The sequence below is a fragment of the Akanthomyces muscarius genome, chromosome 6, assembly GCF_028009165.1.
Source record: "Akanthomyces muscarius strain Ve6 chromosome 6, whole genome shotgun sequence".
Taxonomy (NCBI): domain Eukaryota; kingdom Fungi; phylum Ascomycota; class Sordariomycetes; order Hypocreales; family Cordycipitaceae; genus Akanthomyces; species Akanthomyces muscarius.
Window position 1 is genome coordinate 1,586,197 of NC_079246.1, and position 23,628 is coordinate 1,609,824.

At 54.2% G+C, this 23,628-nt stretch overlaps 10 protein-coding genes across 10 annotated transcripts; 6 read left to right on the plus strand and 4 right to left on the minus strand.

Moving 5' to 3' along the window:
- Window positions 1–1,821: 1,821 nt before the first annotated feature.
- Window positions 1,822–2,556, minus strand: LMH87_000554 (uncharacterized protein; the record flags this gene model as incomplete). Its single annotated transcript, XM_056198478.1, has 1 exon — window positions 1,822–2,556. One exon carries the CDS (start codon window positions 2,554–2,556, stop codon window positions 1,822–1,824), a length of 735 nt encoding a protein of 244 aa, XP_056055424.1.
- Window positions 2,557–6,952: 4,396 nt separating this feature from the next.
- Window positions 6,953–9,139, plus strand: LMH87_000555 (uncharacterized protein; the record flags this gene model as incomplete). Its single annotated transcript, XM_056198479.1, has 1 exon — window positions 6,953–9,139. One exon carries the CDS (start codon window positions 6,953–6,955, stop codon window positions 9,137–9,139), a length of 2,187 nt encoding a protein of 728 aa, XP_056055425.1.
- Window positions 9,140–9,962: 823 nt separating this feature from the next.
- LMH87_000556 (uncharacterized protein) lies at window positions 9,963–11,141 on the minus strand (the record flags this gene model as incomplete). Its single annotated transcript, XM_056198480.1, has 2 exons — window positions 9,963–10,964; window positions 11,028–11,141. 2 exons carry the CDS (start codon window positions 11,139–11,141, stop codon window positions 9,963–9,965), a joined length of 1,116 nt encoding a protein of 371 aa, XP_056055426.1.
- Window positions 11,142–11,827: 686 nt separating this feature from the next.
- Window positions 11,828–12,619, plus strand: LMH87_000557 (uncharacterized protein; the record flags this gene model as incomplete). The annotated part of the gene is made up of 1 exon (XM_056198482.1): window positions 11,828–12,619. One exon carries the CDS (start codon window positions 11,828–11,830, stop codon window positions 12,617–12,619), a length of 792 nt encoding a protein of 263 aa, XP_056055427.1.
- A 380-nt stretch (window positions 12,620–12,999) lies between these two features.
- Window positions 13,000–14,239, plus strand: LMH87_000558 (uncharacterized protein; the record flags this gene model as incomplete). Its single annotated transcript, XM_056198483.1, has 4 exons — window positions 13,000–13,002; window positions 13,072–13,113; window positions 13,267–13,382; window positions 13,480–14,239. 4 exons carry the CDS (start codon window positions 13,000–13,002, stop codon window positions 14,237–14,239), a joined length of 921 nt encoding a protein of 306 aa, XP_056055428.1.
- Window positions 14,240–14,677: 438 nt separating this feature from the next.
- Window positions 14,678–16,118, minus strand: LMH87_000559 (uncharacterized protein; the record flags this gene model as incomplete). The annotated part of the gene is made up of 2 exons (XM_056198484.1): window positions 14,678–15,778; window positions 15,831–16,118. 2 exons carry the CDS (start codon window positions 16,116–16,118, stop codon window positions 14,678–14,680), a joined length of 1,389 nt encoding a protein of 462 aa, XP_056055429.1.
- Window positions 16,119–17,058: 940 nt separating this feature from the next.
- On the plus strand, window positions 17,059–17,538 carry LMH87_000560 (uncharacterized protein; the record flags this gene model as incomplete). Its single annotated transcript, XM_056198485.1, has 2 exons — window positions 17,059–17,170; window positions 17,228–17,538. 2 exons carry the CDS (start codon window positions 17,059–17,061, stop codon window positions 17,536–17,538), a joined length of 423 nt encoding a protein of 140 aa, XP_056055430.1.
- A 1,911-nt stretch (window positions 17,539–19,449) lies between these two features.
- On the plus strand, window positions 19,450–20,848 carry LMH87_000561 (uncharacterized protein; the record flags this gene model as incomplete). The annotated part of the gene is made up of 4 exons (XM_056198486.1): window positions 19,450–19,466; window positions 19,754–19,804; window positions 19,886–19,922; window positions 19,988–20,848. 4 exons carry the CDS (start codon window positions 19,450–19,452, stop codon window positions 20,846–20,848), a joined length of 966 nt encoding a protein of 321 aa, XP_056055431.1.
- Window positions 20,849–21,187: 339 nt separating this feature from the next.
- Window positions 21,188–21,940, minus strand: LMH87_000562 (uncharacterized protein; the record flags this gene model as incomplete). Its single annotated transcript, XM_056198487.1, has 1 exon — window positions 21,188–21,940. One exon carries the CDS (start codon window positions 21,938–21,940, stop codon window positions 21,188–21,190), a length of 753 nt encoding a protein of 250 aa, XP_056055432.1.
- A 515-nt stretch (window positions 21,941–22,455) lies between these two features.
- Window positions 22,456–23,325, plus strand: LMH87_000563 (uncharacterized protein; the record flags this gene model as incomplete). The annotated part of the gene is made up of 1 exon (XM_056198488.1): window positions 22,456–23,325. One exon carries the CDS (start codon window positions 22,456–22,458, stop codon window positions 23,323–23,325), a length of 870 nt encoding a protein of 289 aa, XP_056055433.1.
- Window positions 23,326–23,628: the final 303 nt, after the last annotated feature.

Sequence of the window (23,628 nt, forward strand, 5' to 3'; positions counted from 1 at the left end):
AAAGGGAATATGAAAAGAGAATGAGGGGGAACGAGAGGGTATATATGGGATTGGGATGAAGATTGATCTACCATTGTACACCGACGTCTACTGAGGTGGTGGGGGGGGGGGGGGGGGTGTAAGGTTGGTGTTGTTGCCTAACCATCCTGGTCGTTCACAAGTGAATTGGCGGCCTGCACAGAGTCGTGTGCAGACGGCAGGGAAAAAACGACGCGAAGACGGTGTGGCTGACGCAAAATTCTAGCTGCCGTGCAGCCGCTAAAGACCCCAGCCGTCCACTAGAAAGCACGGCAAAGGTGTTAAAAACGGAGCGTTGCCGATTGAGTCACGGCAGCCCCGTGCTAGCGCCGATAGCCGTAGGCAGTTGACGGACGAATGAGGAAGTTTTGTACACGGAATTGTACAAGCTGGACGTGCAGATAAAATCTCACCAAATGTGGTAAAATGGAGAGGAGTCTGTATTGCATCCGATATGAGTTTGCAGTTGTCTCCCCCAGCAGACCGAATTTCTCTACATTTTGCTCAATTTCTGTCCCTTGGTCTGACAGACAGACTCGGTTGCGTCACACCTACACCACACCCTCCATCTGATCATGTACAGCTGCGCCTCGTGGTGGCGATGCATCCATCCATCCATCCATCCATCCATGCAGCAAATCCAGCTTTCCCCGTTTTAGCGGCGGCGAACTGCCATTGTCCGCCCTTTCTAGCCCCCAAAAAGGCACAAGGCCGATTTTCAGGCTGCCGAGAATGCTGTCCCCTTTTGGTCCCTTTCTTTGGCACAAGGGCGTGACGGCACGTTGCCGCCTGCCAGCAAAGGCGTCGCCGTGCCAAGGAACCCGCCACCGCGCCTTGCAAGCAATACACTTGCCAGTAGGGCTGGGTTGTGTCATGCAACTACGGGGAAGCAAAACCTTGCATTCTACTGGTCCGCGCGCCGCGGCATAGAGTGCACCATGGCGCGCCGATCCGTGGCTGCAGCTCCGGCACCTGTCGGGTTGTTGAATGCGAGCGCAACTGTTAGTCCTGTAAATGATTTCTTCATGGAGCCTCGGGGAAATGGCGCAGCGAGACTCTGCGGTAAGTTTTTCCCTAGCGAAGACAAGTAAAAAAACAAGTTGCTATCGGCCCTGGCATGCAGAATGGCCAGGTGGCACGAGACTCGAAAAGGCGCGCCGCTGAGCCTCAACCGGTCAAGGAGTCACCGTCACGCCGTTCCAAGAATGGAAATTGTAATTTCAATCTAACAAGTTAAACGGTTGGCGCGGTGTCCGCCGAACTGTGGTTCGTTGTTCTGGAATCTGCCTTGCCAGGAACATACAGTTGTGCTGGCCGAAAAGAGTCATCTCTTGCCGCGCCGTTCCATGCTCAACTTACCGTGCAACTAATTCTTCAACCCATGTCTTCACATCTTCTTCCTATCCACGCAACCTAGGTACTGTTAAGTAGGTAAATAACCATCACGAATTGCATCGCATACTTATTCATGCAAATACTCTACTCACTCAGTTGACAATCAAGTACCTGCATTGTAATCTCATTCCTACACTCAGTCCATGCATCCAATTCACAACCCACCATGTATTTAGATTGCATTCACGTTTATGCCACCCCTCTATCCTATCAATTAATCGCTTTACATTTATATTGTACTGGTATCGAAACAGATGATCCTCTTCCAGCCCGCCACCATGTATCTACATTGTATTCCCCTTCCATGTGTCGACACCGCCTGTTTCATTCATTTCTAAATCCTGTCAGTTCCTTTCTCTTCCAATCATCATTCGCTCCCTCTGGTCTCCCCTCCGCTGTACACCCCCCTCACCCACATCGATACCTGTCCACGCCGCTGGGCCTCTTCCACGGATCCTCGCACAGGGGCAGCATCCGAGGCGCGCTGTAGCGCACGGGTCCGTAGTCTCCCGCCTGCCAGACAAAGTGTTCGTCGGGGTCGTCGCCGCGCGGCGGCGGCGAGGCCATCCGAGTGAAGCGCCGCCCGCGTTTGTCCTCTGGCAGCGGATAGCCGGCCGGCATCGAGTATGACATCTCCTGGCAGGGCACTTGCGGTGCGTTGTAGTGGCCGTAGTAGTCGTAGTTGTGGCCGTAGCTGTCGTGCCAGTAGTCGGGGCTGTGGCTTTCCCATCCGAGGTACGGCGTTGCGCACCCTCCGCAGTAGTTGCTCCCAGGTGGATGCCCGCAGCCGCAGTAGTTGCCATAATCATCATTGCCGTCGTCGTCGTCTTCATCATCATCATCTTCCACTTCAGGCGTCTTCGAACCAACCCAGAGAATGCGAGGATCGCTCTCTTGATATTTCACGTGCGCTCCGTCCCACCACATGTCCTCTGGGCGTATCTTGCTCGACTTCCGAATGGATGTTGTCCCACGAGGCGCTCCGGCGCTGTACGCCAGGAATTTGAGCGCCTTGCTCGGTGTCTTTGGCAACTTCATGTGGCGGGTTATTTTACCTCCACGTCGCATGGAGCTGTATGCCTCCATCCATGTATTCTGATCCCCGGCCACCACCAAGAGCGCGCCCGACTTGTCAAGAGGCATTGCAAAGGGCGCGAGACTCGAATTGGGCTATGAGATGTAGAGGCGGTTTGAGAAAGCTGTTTGTCATGTGCGCTCTGCTGAGGGAACCAAGACATGCGAGTTGCGGAGTACAAAGGATAGAAATCAAGGGTGTATCGCGACGATATTTATGTTGTCGGCGCAGTGATACAGAATAAAAGCTGCCGTCGCCATACACTGACCGGTCGCAGTCACCTAGCCTCCAACACAAAGCACGTCCGAGAGGACTGTAAAGCAGTGATACACGGCGTCTCGGACAGTTATGCAAGCGCTTACTACAAAGAGGGCAAACAAAACAGCTTCGCGGGCCAGTAAAGGGCGGCACAATACCGGGCGTTGGCTGGCAGGGCAGAGCAGTGAATCACCACACTTCGAGTACGCGGTGTGGTTTTACACAAATTCATGCGTTCGCGCCGTGGCACTCGGGCAAGTTGAACCACCTCGAGGGCCAACGAACTGCGGCGTCGCTGATACGGGCATGAACCTGCATCACAGTGACTGAGGACAAGAATGCGGCGGCAGTGACTCTCGGTGGTGCAGGCGCCTGTCATAGTGCCTGCGTTTGCGGCGGTACAACGCCATTCACGAGGGGCAAAAGCCAACACCGCCTGATTCCGGGCAACAGGCAGAATTTCCCCCCATTCTTCTGCTCTTCCCTTCGGTCGCACAGTCGCGGAGAAATGTGTGCTCTAGACAGCGGGACAGGTTGGCCGGTTACACAGGTACAAGGCGCTCTGTGCCGCGTGGGCGGGCGGTCGCCTGACAGCGTGCGCTTTTTCTGGACTTACGGAGCATGTTTCCACCCTCATAGGCCGCTAAATAACTGCAAACGAGTCCGCTTAGATGAGTAAAGTCAAGATTGGGGAGGTCTTCCATCATGCCAACCGCAAAATCAGTCCTGCTGCTGCATAGATAATTCTTGGCGGACGATGCTGGCCGGGTGGGCCGATGACAAGGCGGCTCCGGGCCGTCGCTGGCGTTACATCTATTCAAAAGGGTCGTTGCTGCCACGCGAAAGGGAACCTTGACTCGAGTTTGAGGAGCTGACACAATTTGTACGATGATCGAACGAAAGCACCAGCGAAACAGATGACCGTCCAGCTGTAGCCCGAAACATTTGCTGCTGTGAGTTCGTGGACTCTGGAGTAAGTCTGTGGGTCGCACAACCTGAAACGCCAGCCAGCTATTCATAGACGGAGATTAGAAAGGTGACGTAACCTACCCTGATCCCTTTTTTTTTTTTTTTTTTTTGGCATTCCTCATTCAATGGAGCATTCGCAGTGTAAGAAAGAAGTCGTATGCATAGAGTGTGGGATATCTCTATTTTCTTTTGCAGAATTGAGATCAAGTTAAAGGTTTTCCTGGTCAAACTGGTGTGAGGCGAAAGGTAGCGCAAATGTCAAGAGATCCTTGCGTCTCAGCAGTCAAGACCAACCCCCTGGGAAACCCGGACAGCGTTGCGGGGGCCTCGCATTCTTCTTTTGGCCAGCGTCAAGCCACGGCGGCATTGAGGCAGATTTCAAACTAGTCTTTGGGGTGTCAAAGAGGAGGAACGGGCGATCAAAGGAGTGCCGAGTTGCCGTCTCGTTACGAACCCCCCGGCTTTTCCTTTTTGCTCTGGAGGCGGGCGATTCACGTTTCGCGGGCCTCGCAGCCAGAGATGAAGCGGCTGCTGGATCGAGCTGGAGGAGGGAGGAAAAAAGAAGGAACATCCGACTCTGCAATTCGGAAACAGTTTTGCTCTGCAAATATTACTGGCAAGGTATAACTCGGTAGGTTTCGTGTCGATGATGGGGGCGGCTGCAACTAGGCTGACGGAGAGAGCGGGCAGTGGGGTTTCTGGTCTTGCCACGAGATTGAAACAAGCAGCATATGGAACTCCCAATACACTGATGAGATGCAGCAGTCTTGGGGTACGAATTCAATACGGAGTTCGTTCGTTCGCTGCTGTACTTTGTTTTACAGCAATAGCCAACTCTAGCCGTCGACTGGCGATAGCTGAAAATCACAATTGGTAGGCCGTTAAGGTTTGCCGCTTAATAGTAAGCTTCGATGATCCACTCACTCGGTAATAACGAGATGGGGCATATTGGCCGTCGGAAAGATGCTCGGCGAGATGAACGCATGGTTTCTGTTCGTACGGGTTTCTGTATGAGGGTCGAGTTGGTGGTGTCAAGGTACTTCAAATCACATCAACGAAGGGCACACTGGTGATCCTGGTGCTGGACGAAAACTGTAGGTAAAGTGCATGAAAACAGTTTGGGAAAATGCCCATTCAATCAACTCTAAATCACCCACCTTGCGGGGCACTTCGGAACTTGAGAAATGCAGGAACGCTGTTTTGTGCAAGGAGTACCCGCGAACACAAGAATGCTCGTGGTTGAGGTGTTCTTCAGCACGTAGCGCTATTTCGACTGAAGACTTAATGAGAAGCCCAGTATCTGCAACTGGATACATGGTGTTTGCTTGGTTCCGTTAGGACATCGTTTACAGAGCTTGATTTTCAAGCGACCCCTTCTCATAGAGGTTCCTAAGGACCAAGTATAGCTTTCACCTGTGAGCTGCACTATCGCAGGAATTCGAACCTGGTAATATCAGCGTGAATGAGCTATGATTGAATGTATCAAGACCGGGAACTGTCTTCATGTGAGCAGGCCTTTGTTGTCAAACGTGTGCATCGCGCTTAGAGTGAGTGCGAGGACAGTGCCGGACACTGTGCGCTGCGGGACGAGAAGAGAAAGTAAATAAACAGCGCAGAGTAGCTGATCAGCGAGATCCTGCATCGGTGGCTTGCCGTTTTTCGTTTCAAGCAACCGAGAAAGCGCCAATCACTTCTGTGCCGAGAAGGTGCGTCGTTGCGCAGCGGCACATGTGCGCGCGCACTCCAAGCAAGGTGCTGACACTGTTTCTGCATGGTCAGCGGAGGGACGATATGGTGCCCAGTCAGCACTCTAGTCGACGATGTTGAATGATGAGTGCCCGCTCCCGGCCCATTCCGTCAGACTATTTCGTTTGGTTCAAGCACAGGCCCATTTCGCAACGGCGGGCATGGCCGTTGCAGCAAGTCATGGTCTTGCAGTCCATCGCGTAACGAGGGAAAATACGAGAGATAACCAGCCCGGTCGCATGCCGGAATTCGGGACAGGCCTCTGCTTGAAAAGCAAGTTTGAGCGAATTTTGTGGCTTGTTGATGCTGGCGCCAAACAAAAAAAGACTGAGCAAAACGGCCTTCTGAAATGGTACTAGGTAGTTGCATGATGCGCAAGCCCAGCCGGCCCAGCCAGCCAGAAAGGTTATTGACATAGTTGCACTCTGGGCGGGCGGGCTGGATGCTGCGACGTTCGACTCAGTACGCCAAGACGGAGGTACACAGTACATGGACGTCGGTGGGTTTGTCGATGGGGTATCCGGATGGTCTTGGACGTGGCCGTGGTGGCTTTTGCAGCTCTGGTCGGAAAATGCAACCCAGCCGAGGCCCCCCCGCTTGGTGGGCGCTGAGAGTACCCAATACCTGAGACACACCTAGACTATTTTAGAGTGCAGCGCAGCCCTGGGCGCACGCGAAACCTTTGCCTGTTCCGCCGCACCCAATGACAGGACAGCGCCCAGCGCCATAACCTGGCCCTGTGGGTGGGCTCCTTGTGGGCGCGCCTTGGGCCTGGGCGGTCCTCTTTCAGGGCAGGCCAGTCGCCGAAAACCCCAAAACCACAGTGCCACAGCGCCGCCGCAGGGCCTGCAGAGCCCGCTAGCCCGGCGCTGGCTGCAGCGCTAGCAGCCTCTGCAGCCTCTGCAAAAAGCCCCAACCGTAACCCAAGCACCACCCAAGACACTCCAGGCCCACTCTTTGGCTGGCTGGCAGGCGGCGCCGCTGCTGCAAGTGCTCCGCCCACACGTCCCCCCTCGCCGGTTTTCCCTCCCAGGGCCACACGCTCTTTGGCTCTCTCTCGCTGTCTGCCCCCCCCCCCAGGTCTGGTTGGCTCAGCCTCTCGATCCCCCGTGTCAAGTTCCGTGCCAACCACTCCTGATCATCACAGTCGGCCGCCCAGAGTCCTCCTCGCAGAGTCTTTTGACTCTTTCCCGCCGCATCGATTCCTCCATCATCGCCCCATTCTAGTCTGCTGCGGCCTTCTACTTCTCGACGACATTCTGCCATTTCCATCGTCGACAAACAACCCGCCCGCGATAACATTTCTGCTCTTCGCTCCCTCCCAGGCCTGGCTCTGCCCAGACTCGCCCAGCCAGCGAGTCCGTGGGTTACGCCAGCGTGACTGCCATCCTCCTCGCTCCGGGTGAGGGCTGCAGTCCGCCTCACGACATCCGAATTCAATCATCGATCCCGCCGTCCGCCCCTTAATTGCCGCCTCTGATACTGCCCGCCATGGACAACTCTCGCCGTGCCTCCGCTGGCAGCCGCCGGCAACGATCATCCTCGACGTCCAGTACCGCCTCCGCAGCATCGACTGTATCGTCCATGGACGAGGAGGATTATGATTTGATTGCCAGCGCCGCCATCCCTGATGGCTTTCGACCATCTGGCCCCGTTCCGAACCCGACCTTTCGACGCCCAGCGCCTCCTTCTCTCGGCCAGTTGCTGCCGCCGCCCCAAGCCGTCAATCCGTCCTTTTCGAAATGGAATCATCGCCCTTCCAGCGTCGCCAAGGCCCCGCGGCCTCACGATTCCCTCGCTATCCGTGCCGATGGCTCCAATGCCACCAACGCGAGCCAGACGGGTGGAAACGGCGTTCCGCCGCTGCCAGTAGAGGCCCCATACCGCGGCCCGTCGAATCCTGCTCATCAATACGGCATGTACCCCCAAAGGACCGCCAGTAACGCTACTGATCGAAGTGTTCGTGGCAATCGCCCGTCCTCATATACTGGTCCTCGTGGCCCCACTCACCCATACACGCTGTATACTCAAGGCACCGCAGCCGCACCTGTCGAGGCCACTCAGCAAGCTATACCCGTCGGTTTTACCGGACTGGCCGCACCATATGAACGACAAATTGGACCTGACGGCGAGGATATTGGCGACCTGCTGGGACCGCTTGGCCACACGGAAGAGTTGCCTCCGTACTCTCGATACCCCGAAGTCGCTTTCACCACCAAGCCAGGACCTCGTGCTTCTGTTGTCGTCGGCACTGTACCAACGCCAGCACAACAAGCCGATAACGACGAGGCTTCCGGTAGCGAGCCAGCCGCTTCCGTGGCCGCTGTTCCAGAGACGCAGAGCACTGCTGATGTCACCCCGGAAAACCCGTTTGCCTCGGCCGAGGATGACCTGGTGCGGACCAACTCACTGCATTCACGGCATTCCATCAGAACCGTATCCACCTACCGTGACGACCCGTCGTCCACCGAGTCTTTCTCCGAAAAAGAGCCGCGTATCCAGACCAAATGGCAGCGCAGGGCGAGGAAGAAGCTATGGGGTGTCATCCCCTACTGGTCCATCTGCCTCGTCTTTGTTGGCCTTCTCATGGGCAGTGTGATGGGTGCGATTGTTGGGACCCTCCTAACCAAGGGCTCGAAGAACAAATCTGCTCCGGACCCCCCTCCGCCACCTCCCCTACCCGACAAGAACCCTACACCGACAGTTGTTGATATCCAGCCACTGCCAACGGTTCCTAACGCGCTTTTGCCATTGCCTGTCGGCGCTTTTTCGCTGCCTCAATTGGATGGTGGCCGCGCTAGCAGAATGTGCCTCAACGATACAAGCCAGCTGCCGGCCTGGAGTTGCAACATGCCCTTCCGCTTCTATCAACTCGATCTTCTCCTCGACGTGAATCGACCTTCTACTGAGCGATACAACATGACGCTCAGACCCATCAATAACACCCAGTCCCAGTTGATATGGGGCACTCAGCCTCCTTTCATTAAGGATCCTGTGAAGCTGAGGCTCGTCAACGACAGCTTTGACAAGGACGGGCCCGGCCCTGCCTGGTGGACGTCTGTTTCCTACGAAAAGACTGTTATTGTGCGGGACAGTGACCTCTCTCCACCCCTCACACAAAAGCGCTGGTTACCCGGACTCCAGCCTGCCACTTTCAACTCAAAGTCTAAATTCAACAAGCAGAGTTACCACGCCCAACCTGGCGATTGCATGTGGATCTGTACCTGGCCGCAGACGGTGCTCGAAGTTCTGATCTACCCAGGCCAAAACACATCGACAAGCTCAACCGCCTCGACTGTCACGACGTCGCCGGTTCCAACTCGCACATCCTCTGCTACTGGCGACTCGAGCTATGGCAACTTTGACCTGGACGAAATGCCAAATGCCCCCTTGTCACCTTACCCGAAGCTAGTCAGAATGTTCGAGCGCCGCACAGCAAACAGCGACCCAGCCAGGTGTTTCAAGTATCAGATGGACCATCGCGGCAAGATTTCGCCCCAGTTCGACCCAATCACTACGCAGCCGGTCGAGATCGTCATCGTCGAGAACACGAACACGGTTCACCGATCTCGTCCTTACGATGGCAAGAGCTACCGGGATCTCAGCCAGGACGCCTCCGGCCTTGTGTCCCGTGACTCACTTGAATTCACACCTTGTGGCTGTCTTTGGTCTCAATAAACGAGCAAAATCTGTCTATACTCTTTTTTTCCACGGCGTTCTTTCCTTCATTTTCTACTGTATCAAGCGCGACAACTCCGGCGTTTTTCATCTCTTGAGCATTTGCAGTGTCGTTGTTTTGAAGGTTACCGTGTAACTTTTTTACTTCTACCTTGGGTCTCGGCGTTTTTGTCTTTTTCTTCTCTTTTTCTTCTTTTTATGATGGTGATTTATTGGTCCTCTCCGCTGAGATGGGAGAGCGACAATGAAATGAATGGATTTTGGGGGTTTTGTCTTTTCACACTCGCATCGACGGATGGGGTCGGCCAATTCAATAACCGTAATGGATGGATGAAGCGGTTATGTATGTACGTACTTTGCTGAAATAGCATCAATGCAATAAAAGGAAAAAAAGTCACAATATCTGAAAAGAAGATACCCTTTCTCACTCGTCTTGCAATGTGATTGTAGCTAGCTACTGAATCTACCCTGTCTCTGCATGTACTAAAGAATCTCTACATTCGAGCCTCAAATCTTTAATATTCGAATCCCGGGCTTTGAAATATTATATATTGTGTACAGATGATGCCGGCCGGCCAATCGACCGAATACCAAGCGAGTCTCGCTTTTACATGTAAGGATCGGCCATGTGGTACGCGCACGATCTCTGCTTGGGGCAGAGGAAGAGGCGCGGGTCCGGCCTTTGCGGCCGGCTCCCCTGTACACTCTTTTCATCCTCGCGGTCCACGCCGAGTCGGCCGTCGGCTTCGCGCAAGGATGGCGCGGCGTGCGGTGATGAGACTGCCGCAATTGCATTTCTATCCGTCTTTTCCAGAGAGGCCAGTCACGTTGCCGGGGCTGCCGGGGCTGCCGGGGCCGCCTCGTTGTCCGCCGACGCGGCGGCGGCGGTAGCAGCGCCCTCACCCGAGGGGCCTTCTGTGCCGTCCGTCTCCTGCACTTCGTTGCCGACAATGTCCTTCTTCCCGTCACGGAAGTCACGCATCAGCGCGAGGAAGACTGAGTTTTGCCACTTTTCGCCGCTCTCGTGCTGCACCGACTCGAGCAGTCGCTCCGCCGCCTCCGAGACGGCCGACTTGTTCCGCGCGTCGTCGGCCAGCATGTCAGCCACCGTGTTCTCTTCCTGCAGGGGTTCCGGCGGGGTGACGGTGGGCGCCTCGCGGTTCTCCAGCGTCAGGTTGTTGAGCTCCGGGACGCCGAGGTCCGAGAAGTGCCTCTCGTCTTGCGCGTCCTTTGCTGTGGCAGCACTCTGATCTTGCGCAAGCGCCTGCTCGTTGAGCTCGAGCTCACGCGCCATCTGCTCCATGGCGGCGTCCACCTGCTCCATGTTGCCGGTCGCCGTGTTGCTGGCCATCCACTTGGCCATTTCCTGGTCAAAGTCGGCCTCGCCGGCCACGGCCTGCTGCTGCTGCGGCTGGGCATAGGCGCCACCAGCGGGTGCGAAAAAGGGTGAGAAGCTCGTCTGCTGCGGTGAAAAGGCGCTCTGAAAGTTCATTTGCATGGGGTTGGCGGCGCCGGCAAACATGGGGCCCCGTTGTTGCTGCGGTTGTTGCTGATGCTGCGGCTGCTGCGCGGCAAACTTGGAAAAGTCGGCAGCCCAGTTGCTGTTCATGGCGGGAGCAGGAGAGTGGGCTTGGTATGTGAGCTCGGGGGCGACAGAGGGGCCAAAGGCACTCGCTGCGGCTTGCGCGGGATTCAAGGCAGCGGCATGAGCAGCGAGTCGGCCGGCAGGATCGTGGTGCATGCCCGGCAGTCCCGCAGGTGTACCCATAAATGCGTCAAACTCCTGAGGCCCTTGCGCCATGTTCTGCGGTCTCGATCGGAAAGCCTGGAAGGGAGAGCGGCCCTGGTTAGCATCGTCTGAGGCGAGGTGCGTGTTTTGGAAACATACTCCGCGGGGTTGGTTGCCGTTGACCAGACGGTCTTGATGATGGCTGACATCGCGCGACTGATGGTCCGTAAGTTGCTTGAAAGGCGTTCCGCCGCTGCACGAAGCGTCCGCCATGGCTGCTGCGAAAGGAGGGTGGCTTGCGTCGTCGGATGGAGGGGAGGCGATTAGTGCCGCGCGGGAGTGTCGTTCTGGCGGCTGTGCCAATGACAAGGGACACGGAGTAGGTCGCACAAGAAAAGCCTTGTTTGCTTGATAGTAGATAGGTAGATGATAAGAGATCAGAGCGAGTGAAGCAGCTCCCTTGGTATAAAGTGTGAGGGCATATGTGATGTTGCAGAAGATGACAAACGGAGCCGAGGCCGTGGCAAGCAAGCTGGGGTCGGGCCTAGCAAGGTGGAGCCTTGCGGGCGGAACTGGCCTGTGATTGCTGAAGCGGCGTGGCGGGACCCCGAGGCTCGCTGTGCAGGGTTTCTTAGGGGCTGTTGGGGCTGCCACAGCGGCCGATAGGTGAGGTGTCGGTGAATGCTGACGCTGTGTTGCTGCACCAGACCGATCTGCAGGCGAAGACAACACTGAAGCACTTCATCGACCCCTGTAACGCTCCGAATAGTGGCACAGTCTACCTGCAGCTCCTCATCACTGCATCTGCCACACCCAAGTGGTCCTGTTACGCCATGATCTCCTGTCCAATCTGCAGCCTATATCTGATAGAAATGCGAGTCGGAAAATCTGCTTGCGTGCCCAAAAGAGCCTGTTTCCCGTCCGCGCATCTACACGCCATCTCACGGTAACTCCTAGACATGGCCTCCAAGTGCGAACAAGAGCAGCAGCAGCAGCAGCAGCAGCAGGGTTCAGTCACAACGCGACAAAGTTGCTTTCCTCAGTTCCCATGCCTGCCACCTGAGATCCGTCATCATGTTTGGCGACAGGCGCTCTGCGAATGGGCAGTCTGGTACACATCGCACCCGCACGTCAATCTCCAGGCGAGTGGCCTGCGCATACGTATGAAGCCCGTCGGCGTAGCACCTTACAAGGCTGGTCTCGCTTGCCAAGAATCGCGCCATCTGATGAAAAAGCTATACACAAAGCTGCTGGCAGGCAGTGGTGCCTCTGCGGCATCACCCTCGGCCGTGTACTGGCTAATACCGGACCGGACCATCGTGTATATGGGCTGCACCGCACGCGCCACCGACTTCCTCGACGTCATCCACGCTCACCAGAGCCTGCCGCTGAGGCATCTGGTGCTGCATTGGAATGACCTGGTGGACTTGACTCGCTTCAGCCATAGTCTCGTCTATCAATGTCCAGACCTTCAGACTTTTACCGTCCACGCCACCGACAGAGAGACAACGCCGGATCTGTGTCGGTGCGATTCTCCTCTCAGCCAGCACCTCGCGGATTGGTACACAGTTATTGCAGCTTGGGAGGATGAGACGCTGCCGTATTTGGAGCACCCAGAATCAGATATGCTGCATTGGAGCGTCGGAGAATACTTTGGCGACCGGGATGAAGACACGATGGGGCCAAGATTACATTTTCTTCCATCCGAGCTACATGCATCGGCAGTGCTGGAACGTGTGCATGGTGAATAGCTCGGTGGCTTATGCTCAAGATGCTGCGACTCCTTGTCAAGTGCCGTACTCTTCTGCCGACTTCACACTTCGGCACACCTGAGCACAAGATCCCTGGGAATTCGACAATGCCAAAATTGACATGAATGAATTTAGTTTCAAAATGCTTGTTGAAGATCGCGATGTAGATGTGCAATTTCCAGGTCCAAGCCGGGAGCACGAACAAGTGGGGTGCATATCACGTGCGGGACTCGTCCCCTTGCCATCTGTCCCCATCACCACCAAGTGCCTGAGCTACAGCTGCGCTGGCGTTTGAGACTCTCCGTGTCACTGTTCTTTCTTGAGTTATATCAAGCTTCGTTTTCTTCTTCAACTCACAGACTGGTGTTGCTATAGTCAAAATGGTACTGCCAATCCCTTTCTCCGAATTAGGAAACGGCACATTCCCAACCAGACAGCTAACGGGTGCTTAGGCGGCGCAAGTCATCTCCAACTCTGGCCATGATGATATGATTGTACGTACGAATCCACGCAGCATTGTTCAAATACCGCCCGCGTTCGCGACAGCTAGAAGTCGCACCTGCTGCATCCACCGTGCAATACGAACTATTCTCTGCTCCCGCCTGCCGAGTTGCGACACCGCCCAAGCTAACACGAACGTCCCGTAGCATGACGCCGTCCTCGACTACTACGGTCGCAAGCTGGCCACCTGCTCCAGCGACCGCACTATCCGAATTTTCGAAATCGAAGGCGAGACCCAGCGTTTAATTGAGACTCTTAAGGGGTAAGCTTCTCGTCCTACCCGCCCCCTCTTAACAAGGCTTCACCGTTACGACGAAAACAATCTATGCGACCCAATGATTAACGAATGGCGCCCGCAGTCACGAAGGTGCCGTCTGGTGCGTCGCTTGGGCGCACCCCAAGTACGGCAACATTCTCGCATCCGCCGGTTATGACGGCAAGGTTTTCATCTGGAAGGAACAAGGACCCCAGCACCAGTGGCAGCGCATCTACGACTTTCCGCTACACAAGGCCTCGGTCAACATTGTTTCGTGGGCACCTCACGAGGCTGGCTGCCTACTAGCCTGCGCTTCTTCCGACGGAAACGTCAGCGTTCTTGAATTCAAGGACTCGGCCTTTGATCACACCACGTTCCACGCTCACGGCCTCGGCGTCAACTCCGTCTCCTGGGCTCCCGCTACCGCTCCCGGCAGTATCGTCAGCAGCTCTCCCGGCCCCGCTGCCGCCGGTAACCGCCGCTTCGTCACTGGTGGCAGTGACAATGTCGTCAAGATTTGGGCTTTTGACCCGGCCAGCCAGTCGTACAAGCAAGAGGTAGAGGCCCTCACTGGCCACTCAGACTGGGTTCGCGACGTTGCCTGGTCTCCCACCGTCCTCAAAAGGTCGTACATTGCATCCGCTTCACAGGACAAGACAGTTCGCATCTGGACCTCGGACTCGACGACCGATGGCGCTGCCCAGTGGGAATGCAAGACGCTCAACTTTGAGGCACCCATCTGGCGCGTAAGCTGGTCCCTCAGCGGTAACGTGCTTGCTGTCAGCGGCGCCGACAACAAGGTCTCACTGTGGAAGGAGAACCTCCGCGGCGAGTGGGAGTGTGTTAAGAAGATTGAGGACTAAGAGGTTGGCCAGAGGCAAGAAGAATCTACACCTACACCGAACCACGATATACATACAGCCACTACGCAGGGAACCCAACATATTAATTGCCTTACGTTTCAGATGAGAGCATTGAGGGTCCGAAGAAGAATATCGGCGTTTTTTCTGGCATAATATAGTGCATCAAAACAAAACGAGGCGAGGGGCGTGAGGCGCCTGAGAAGCTGACAAAGACGGAGTCTCATATCGAGAGCGCGCCAGCTGGTCCGCAAGCCTAACTTGAACTATACGTGTAATGAGTCCCAATAAAAAGTATCAAGGCAATTGATTATATGTGTCGTGATCTATTTAGACTAAACTTTTATATTTGCAGTCTGTATGTATTTGTTCATGTGCGCTTCTCATATTTCATCATCATAACAGTAATAGAAACCAGGGCTGGCTGTGGTAGGCAGCTCCTCACGACAGAAGAGCAGCAACAGCAAGAGCCACAAATGCCGCTGCAGCAAGCTCGGGAGCCCGGCGACTGCCAACACTTTTTCCGTCCTTGCCACCACCACCCGAGCTGCTGTCATGCTGCATGACGAAGATCTCGCCCGTGCTGTCCGATGAGAACCAGAGCCGGCCCTTGCTGTCCCAGGCGAGGCCCACGGGGCGGAAGCAGTTGTCCGGGCAGTTGGAGAGGTCCTTTGTGGTGAGCACGTCGACGGCGGCGTCCATGCTGTCCTTGCCGGCGGTCGGCTGGCCGTCCTTGAAGGCGACGCTAGCGATGCGGTACCCGACGGGGTCCTCGCGGTTCCAGCTGCCGTGGAATGAGACGTAGGCGTTGGTGCCATCGGCATCAAATTTGATGTCGAGCGGCGCCGTGTGAGCCTGGAAGGCGAGGCGTGGGGCGACGTACTCGTCGTTGCAGGCGGCGTCAGTGACGTTGCCGGGGGCGTCGTCGTCGGGGAACTGCGACGCGGTGCTCAGTGTGCCGAGTTCCGGGAAGTTCTTGGTGCTCCAGATGGCGTAGCAGACGGGGTAGCCATAGTTGCCGCCCTGGGACTGCTTGTCGTCGGGCTTGTCAATAGTGCCGTGGTAGTTGAGCTCTTCGGCGGGGTTGTCCTGGTGGATGTCCTGGCCCTTGCGGTGCAGCTCGTCGACCGAGTTCTCGACGGACCAGAGGCCGCCCAGGGCATCTTCGGCCACACCGACCGAGTTGCGCAGGCCCCAGCCAATGACGTGCCCGTCGAGGTACTCGTATGGCTTGGCGCCACTGCTGGAGCCGAGCTTGGACAGGTCGAAGCTGCGGATCTGTGAGTGGCCCGAGTCGAGCTCGGTGGCGTTGTTGTCCTCGTTGGACTGGCTGCCGCGGGAGACGAGCAGCATGCCGGGCTTCTTCTTGGAGAGGAGCAGCGTGCGTGTGGTGTGGTCCGACGTGCTCATGTTGGTGACAATGGTGCGGTTGGTGTCGCCGAGCTTGACGGCCTTGGAGTCGTACGTCCACTCGTAGACATTGTCCGCCGAGGAGGCATACAGTGTCTTGCCGTCATCCGTCAGGGCAATGCCGTGGTTGAGCTGTAGCTTGTCAGTGGGGGCAAATGTATTATAAAGGTCAAGGAGTATGTACCTCTTTGCTGTCGATGAGCGTCGTCTTCTTGTCGACGGAGAGGCAGGCGTTGCCCTCATCTTTGAGGCTGAGGTGCACAAGACCGGCACCGGCGTCAATGACCAGGAGGCCGCCGTCTTTGTCGAACTCAATGCCGCGGGGCTTCTTGAAGCCACTGGCAACGAGCTGGTACGACCAGCCCTTGGCAGCCTCGGGCGCAGGGTAGCTGACGGCAAGCTTGTTGGAGCAGTCGGCGGAGACGGCGCCAGCGAGCAGGAGCGCCGAGGCGAGGGCCGATCTCAGTGCCATCGTGAGATTGCAAATTGTGGTCGTAAAAAGGTCTATGTGATGCTGGGTGGCGACTGTCCGAAAGCTACGGGGTTCGGTACCCAGTTCGGCTGCTTGAACGGTTTTGACGACTCGATGTGACGGAGTTGCTCTCACAGCACAATGTCGCTTAATATGAAAGCTCGACACTTGCAAGAAACGGTAGCAATTCGACAATATGAGGCAAATGCGATTTACCTCCTCTCTTCAGCTCAGCTTCGGAGAAAAATTGGCTTCAAGCTGAAATGGAGCGGGGCAGCGCCGTGTGGAGGGGCGCAACCCGGAGAGCCATCCCCGAAGCCTTGCCTCTTTCGTCAGATGCAGTACGGCCATTCACCAGGACGAGGTCGGTGTGCTGACTTGGCATTTGACCGTGTCTACAGGAGAAAGTTAGATTTGATACGCTGGCCCAACTTCACGGGGGGAAAGGCCTAGGAGTCTGTCTCTAAGACATGTTCCCTCCAGAGGCCAGGTTGAGAAAAACGGTACCATGTTCCTTTGTTAGGAGTGTTAAAGAATGTCACCCGCCGGGAGTAGCTGTAGGGCCCTGTATTTGTCATGTTCATTTTCTTCTGCGTCGTTTTATATACTGCTCACCCGTCGGCTGCTGCTGTTCGATTTGACTTTTAGCACATTTAACAGGGTATAATAATGCTATGACACACGTAAAGTGAAAGGGGATAACCTACCCTGGACCTGATACTGGCCTCACTACAATCGTCACGAGAGTACTGGAGCTACCCACATCGCGATCTATGCATTAATCAAAGCGCTGACAAATACCCCAATCAGCTACTAGACCCGATGATATAAAGACTCGCCCGTTGAGATCGTAGAGTGCATGGAGTTGTGTCTTCACCCGTCATTCGCGATTCGACTCTTCACACTTGTTTCATCAACATCTCCATTCAACACACCCGTCATGTCTCATCTCAAGTACTATGCATACAAAGACCTCGGGGTTAAGCAACAGAAAGACTTCCACTACAGCCAGGCGGTGCGCGTTGGCGACCGCATCGAGTGCGCAGGTCAAGGTGAGCACGCCCTGTTGCCGCACACCAATATCAGAATGCTAAACATGTCGGCCATAGGGGGATGGGACCCCATAACTGGCGCATTCGAAAAGGAAATCAACGCCCAGATCGACCTGGCCTTTGCCAATGTAGAAATGGCCCTCAAGGACGCCGGCGGCAAGGGCTGGTCACAAGTGTTTCGCGTCAACTCGTACCATCTCCCCCTCAATACGGAGGCCATGGACGCCATGGTGCGCAACTTTCGCAAGTATATGCCCGATCACCAGCCGCTATGGACCTGCGTAGGTGTTACACGCCTAGGTGAGGACGATATGCGGGTCGAGATTGAGGTCTCTGCGCATGACCCAGAGGGAGCCAAGACGGCGTGAGAAGCTCGGCGAGAATGCGCACTTACATTGCATTGTACAATAAACACGGTCACAAAAGGCTGCTAAGAGCGAGAAAATGGCTCTTGGAGTATATTTCCCTCAGTCCGAAGTAAGCGGCTGGAGTGTGAGGACTTTTCCAACCTACGCTCTCTGGGAACCTATTAGTGTTGATCTAGCTAGGCACCTGCAATCTAATCACAGCGCCCCAGGGCGCGTATATAATTTAGTGAGTAAGTCGTCCATTTCTTCTCGCTTTGCTGGGGTTATGTTCTACATTTCTGGTGAATCGTATTACACTCACGCTCACATTCATGTATCTCGCCATATGCTTACATCCCGTATCCTACAAGTCAGCCAGCGCCTGGTTTGCCTGATTATGTCCGAGTTCCGAGTCATCTTAAATAACCTGCGGCGCATAATCCTCGACATAGTTGTATGAAAATCTGCTTCTGGCTTCGGTGTCCAAAGGCTCTGCTTGACGACCCGGACCTGGGTGCTCCGCAGCATGTCCTGCACGAGCGCTGCGTTTAGGAGCAGCGTCGGAGGGGCCCGATGGGAGTGTTTTACTCTGGCAAAGCATCTCTTCTGGGCGATATCAAGTCTTCTTGTACTCACCTATCTTCTGTTATCTCTTTCCTACCCTATCCACGATATCGGTTTTGCGCAACCATTCTGTGGCAACCTACATTGTGGCTAACTAGGGGCTTTCTGCGCCGGTGGTGGCTTTTGGCGTACCTTCTGGAGCAGCCTGAAAGGCCCCATAGTTCCATGAGCTGTCGCGTAGAGCAGGGCATATCTGCATTGCATCTCGTTGGAAAAAAAAGTTATTCCTGTGTTGAAAAAGTGAGAGAATGAACGATCTCTCCTCCTACAGCGCTGAACGTCTACGATGATCACGAAGAATGAAGAGATGATTGACGATTAGCTGAGGTGAGCAAGAGACGATCGCATGCCCTCGAGGGCAAATCTAGCCAGTAACTAAATCCAATCCGACCAAGAGGCCCGCGACAGATATTCTTTCCTCGCAACCTCTGATAATAGTACTGACTAAACACAAGCTGTCTTGACGGAAATCTCAATTTTCTGACTGAAAAGCTTCAAGTGAGCCATAATTATAGTCAATGATAGATCCAGACCCGAAATGGTCCGTGACCGAACGGTTGCACAGCCTTGCTTATCATTGTAAGCAACGGGTGGTTCTGCAGCTCCCATTAGTTATGCTTCTATTTTGCGTACTCACTAGTTACTTTGCCTAATGGGGCAGGCGAGTACAGGGGCTATAAGACCGAAGCCTCTTTCCATGCTGATGCTGGCCAGTTCCTCTCTTGGAAACCGCCGGCAATCGCCAACTAACATTGTACAAGCTGCGGTCGCTAATGCTTACTAGTCACCGAGCGGCCTCTCGCTTCTTTTGCTGCCTTGCTAAAAAGCGTGGCTGCCGAAGCTTCAGCGCCGAAAAATTGTCAATGTTGGCCTCGAACGTGAATCCACACTTTAAGCAAAGATGAATTAGAGTTAATTTTCGCACCGGCAAAGGCCTAACGAGACGCGTGTCATATGCCGACTTGAGGTTATGGCCGCCCACAGTTCCCGTTTCTTCCTCGTGGTTCCTATCGAAATCCTTCCCATCGTGAGATATGAATCTCACAGAAGTGCACTGTCACGTTGCCTCCGAACAAGTCCCCTGCCAAGCCCAAACCTGGGAGGCCTTGAAAATCATACGCGGCCCTAAAAAATCCTTCTCCTCTCCCACCCAAACTAATTAGTTCTCACCATCAGCACCAGCGTGTAGCACCTTGGCAGGGGTCCATAATTGCCACCCCAAAAGGCCGTTTCCCGCAGCCCTACGATCATGCCCATTGTTACCCCTGTACTTTATCGGCTCAAAGATTCTTCAAAAGGCAAGCACCGATGCAGAGTGTCCCAGGGTACGAGAGAAGTCCGGCGAGACCGCCTGTTCATTGGCTAGCAGCACGAACAACCTTCCTCAGCTGAACGAGCCTGTAGGCTAAATAGGCGGAGATGGATCGTGCTGGCGAAGCCGGTGCCAGCCGTTGTAAAAAAGACGGAGAGCAATTTCTTGTTGTCTGCTGAAACGATTATATCCTTTCCTTCGAATTTCTTCATCTGACTTCTTTAGTTTGAGCATCCAGCGCCATCATTTTCGAGAGCCATGTTTCACACATTTCACAAAGCGAGCAAGAGGCCGACAAAGGTGCTCCGCCGACGTGCAGTACCGAGTTGCCAAGCCTGTCAACAGAAGAGAGTATGCAGTTCATTCCATTTCCTCGCCAAACAAGGACAACAGAACTGTGACTTTCAGCTGTATGCTAACGAAGACTCAAAGATTGGCTGCTCTCGCCAGCGCCCGCAATGCAAAGAATGTGCGCATTCTAAAACAACCTGCTTCTACACGACTTCCTCCTCACGACACGCTTTCAAACTACAGACTCCCAACAATTTGAAAACACACACAGAGTTGCTAGCCTATAGTCTTGGCGCTGGCAATTTCTCACCAGGCTCGAATACCGATAGCATCGACTCGGGCATTTCGATGGCAAGCCGTTCCACTCTAAAGTCCGGAAGCGAGTTATTCGAGGCCTCTCCTACGACAGATTTTGTGGACGACAACTTTTTCTTTGTGGGTGACATGAGAATGCAGGAAGACAATAATATGTGGCTCAACCTGAGCGCCTTTGGTGAAGCCTCGCCCCAATCGTCCGAGGTGCTGCCATCTTCACCAGAATGTCAAGCTGTTCAAAGCTGCTCGGCCAGTCTGAGCACGGAAACAAGTCCGTTGCAGATATACCCTGCATATGTGACTGTTCAAGATTGCTACCATGGCGAAAAGATTGATCAATTGCTTTGCGAAGTTATGGGACATCAATGGCCTGTAGTAACATCATATGGACCAGCATCTGTGACCGATGCCTTGTCAGTTTTACGAGACGCCCTCAACCAGCTCGACATTTTGAGCAACTGCGCAATCTGCATGTCATCATGCAAGTCCATGTCGCTGATTCGTGTGATTACGAAAGCCGTATCCGGTCATATCACATCTCTTTGTGACAGCTCCAACACATTTGACGAGGTGGCGATGCATCTGGGCACGTACTCTGCAGACTCGGCCGAGGAGTGCCATTTTGTGTACACACAAATTATGCGACGGCATGTGAAGAGATTTGCCGACGTTGCTGACTCGTTTGCAAGAGACGCGCAACGTGCAGGCTGGCTGGTACACGTCTTGTCACTACAAGGCGTAGCGGCAGAGGCGCGCACCCTCGCACATTCAGAGTTTGGTAGTATGTAGTTAGTCTGAAGTCCACTCGCCTCAGAGATGCCTTCATCTTATATGTTCTAGATAAAGGAAGCCTCGATAAAGGCGTAAGAACTTTTTATATTAAACAATGTTGGTCATCCTTGCTGCGTCGGCGGTCTATATTGGTACTAACTAAGGGCATGTTGAAGAACAACAATACCTCAAATTCGAGCTTGCCAGTAATGAAAAGAATAGTGTTGGCTCCGGAGGTAATAATTATCAGAAATGTGGAAGATCGAGAGCTCAGTATCGAAGTATTGAAAGAAAGTTACAGAAATAACGTGTTTAATTAAATACATAAATAATGAGCAAAAAGCTCACGATGGAGATTCATAAACGCGGGGACGAGGTGCTTCCCGTGCTCTTCTTTGAAGAGGCTGGAGTAGCGACAGTGGTAGTGGTAGTAGAAGAGATGGTGCCAGTAGTAGTAATGGGGCGAGAAGGGTCAGCATACTGAGCCTCATACACAAAGACACGTTCTTTGCCACCACAAATAACCTTGCCGTCACCGGCGCAAGGCATGTTACACTCGTTCTGATCGCTGGCCCACTCGCCCGCGATGGACGAGCTGCACCAGCACTGGTTGCCGTTCTCGACACCCGCAAACTTGTAGCCCTTGCGATAGCAGCCATCCTCGCACGTCTTCAAGGTGAGCTTCGCATCGCCGCCCTCGGGGCTGACGAGCTTGTCCATAACGCGAGCATCCTTGTTGCTGTCGGCGTAGCAGCCTCGCTCCCGCCAGGCCGTGGGGGTCGGGCCCAGGGTCGAGGTGCTCGTCGGCGCGGGAGTAGTGGTCGTGGTCGTTGTCGTGTGGTTCTTCTGGTACTCTTCCCACTTCTCCTTCGTCAGGACGCAGTAGGAGATGGGCAGCCAAGGCTTGCAGTCGGTGCCGATGGACGGGTTCCACGTGTGAAAGTCCTCGGGCGTGATGCGGTAGTAGGAGCGGACGTCCTCGCAGGTCTTTTCATTGTAGTTGTCGTACCAGTCAATGCATGACTTGATGGTTTTGGGATCGTGCTCTCGGCCAGGGAAGCCGGCCGCGAGCGCCGTCGCGGCGAGCGAGGCAACAATGAGATGCTTCATCTTGTGGTGTAGAAAGTGTTAAGTTGCAAGAATAGCAGTCAAATGTCACGAGGATGAGATTTCCTAAACTACATCGAAAGTATCGAGTTTGTATGATATTTTTCTCTATCTACTCCCCGGGCATTACTACGTAATTAGTGTAGGTTCGAAGGAGCACCGATCGCCAGATTCTGACATTGCCCAATGTGGCAGATACCGAATTAGGCAGCGCCGAGACCTTCGATCGGGCCGTTCTGATACAAAGAACATTCGGCACAAACTAAGAAAATTATTCGTTCTCTGATATTGTTATGGCCTAGTACAGTAATTGCCAGATTGAGGTAGCGGCCGGGGGTCAGACGGCAGCGACGACACTTAGAAAGATGGAAAGCAAGAATGAAATACTCAATTTGTCGAACGTATGCCCCAGCAGCATACCGGCCAGTAAATGCCCACACCTTATAGAAGGGAATTAGGCACCTTTTCTTTTCCTTTTCAAGTTTTTTCAGGAGATTTGCGCCGTCACTTTTGCCGAAATGCGTCAATTTATCGTTTATTCCGTGGTCGCACTCAACCTACTGAGCCCGACCGTGCTCGCGGGCGGCGTTCAAGGATGCATGGAGCGCGTGTTGGGCTATCGCGCGCTCGAAGCGGACTCGCTTAAGCCAAAGGCCGACCGAAAAATTGGATGGAGATGTACTGACTGGGAGGTCACGGACGCAGAGAAGCGGGAAGGGAAGTGCAAAGGATCTTGGGAGCAGTTCAGCGATGTGTACTCGGATACTAGCTTCAACAACTTCATGAAGTTCATTGGCGATCAACACGTGGATGCCTCCGACTGGTTGAAGAAGAAGGCGGACGGCTCCATCGACATTGACAAAACAGCCTCCAACTGCTACAACAAGCACACCGCCGCCAATGCCAAAGTCCGCAACTTCGAGGCGCACGAGGTCTTCAAGACGGATAATGATCGATTCGAAAGCTATGTCGAGAAGCTATCCGATACGGTTAGCAAGGCGCCGGACGAGGTTCCTGACGCGGATAAGGACAAAGCGAAAGACATCAGAGCCAACTACTACGAGCTCTCGCAGCGCGTGCAGGATGTGCGCGTTGGGGACCATGGCAAGCATCTCATCAAGGATGCCACCAAAAAGCTCAAAGGGCAACTAGACATCGAGACGAGAACTCTAGGAAAAGATCCGCTTAACACCAATGTCGATCTTAAAACAGTTGATTGGGCAAAAACGGCCCAAAAGGGTATCGCAAGCGGCAAGAGCAAGCAAGAGGTTCGCAATCTCATCGACGGCTTCAACAAGGAGTACTATAAGAAGAGAAACCCAGCGGAGCACCGTTCTGTGGTACGCTCGTACATCAAAGCTGGCGGGAAAGCAAAGAAGTGTATTTAACAAAGAAACTCTTAATACTGAGCAGGTGTAGATGGCTAAAGGCAATAGCTACGGACAACTCGAATGTACTTCAACTTTTTTTATTTCCTGTTTCCTTTTCTTCCCTTCTCATTTCTTCTATTTCATTTTGTTCTCTCTTTTCTCCTCGTATTTGCTATTACTAGGAACTAACGTTAGTAGCCGTATTATGCCTAGTAAATAAGTGAGCAACCTCCGGCTTTGTATATTTTTCGCACTGCCTCCGAACACAGGAATCAGTACATTGAGTGCGGTGCTGAGTATTGTTGTTATCCATTATTAGGC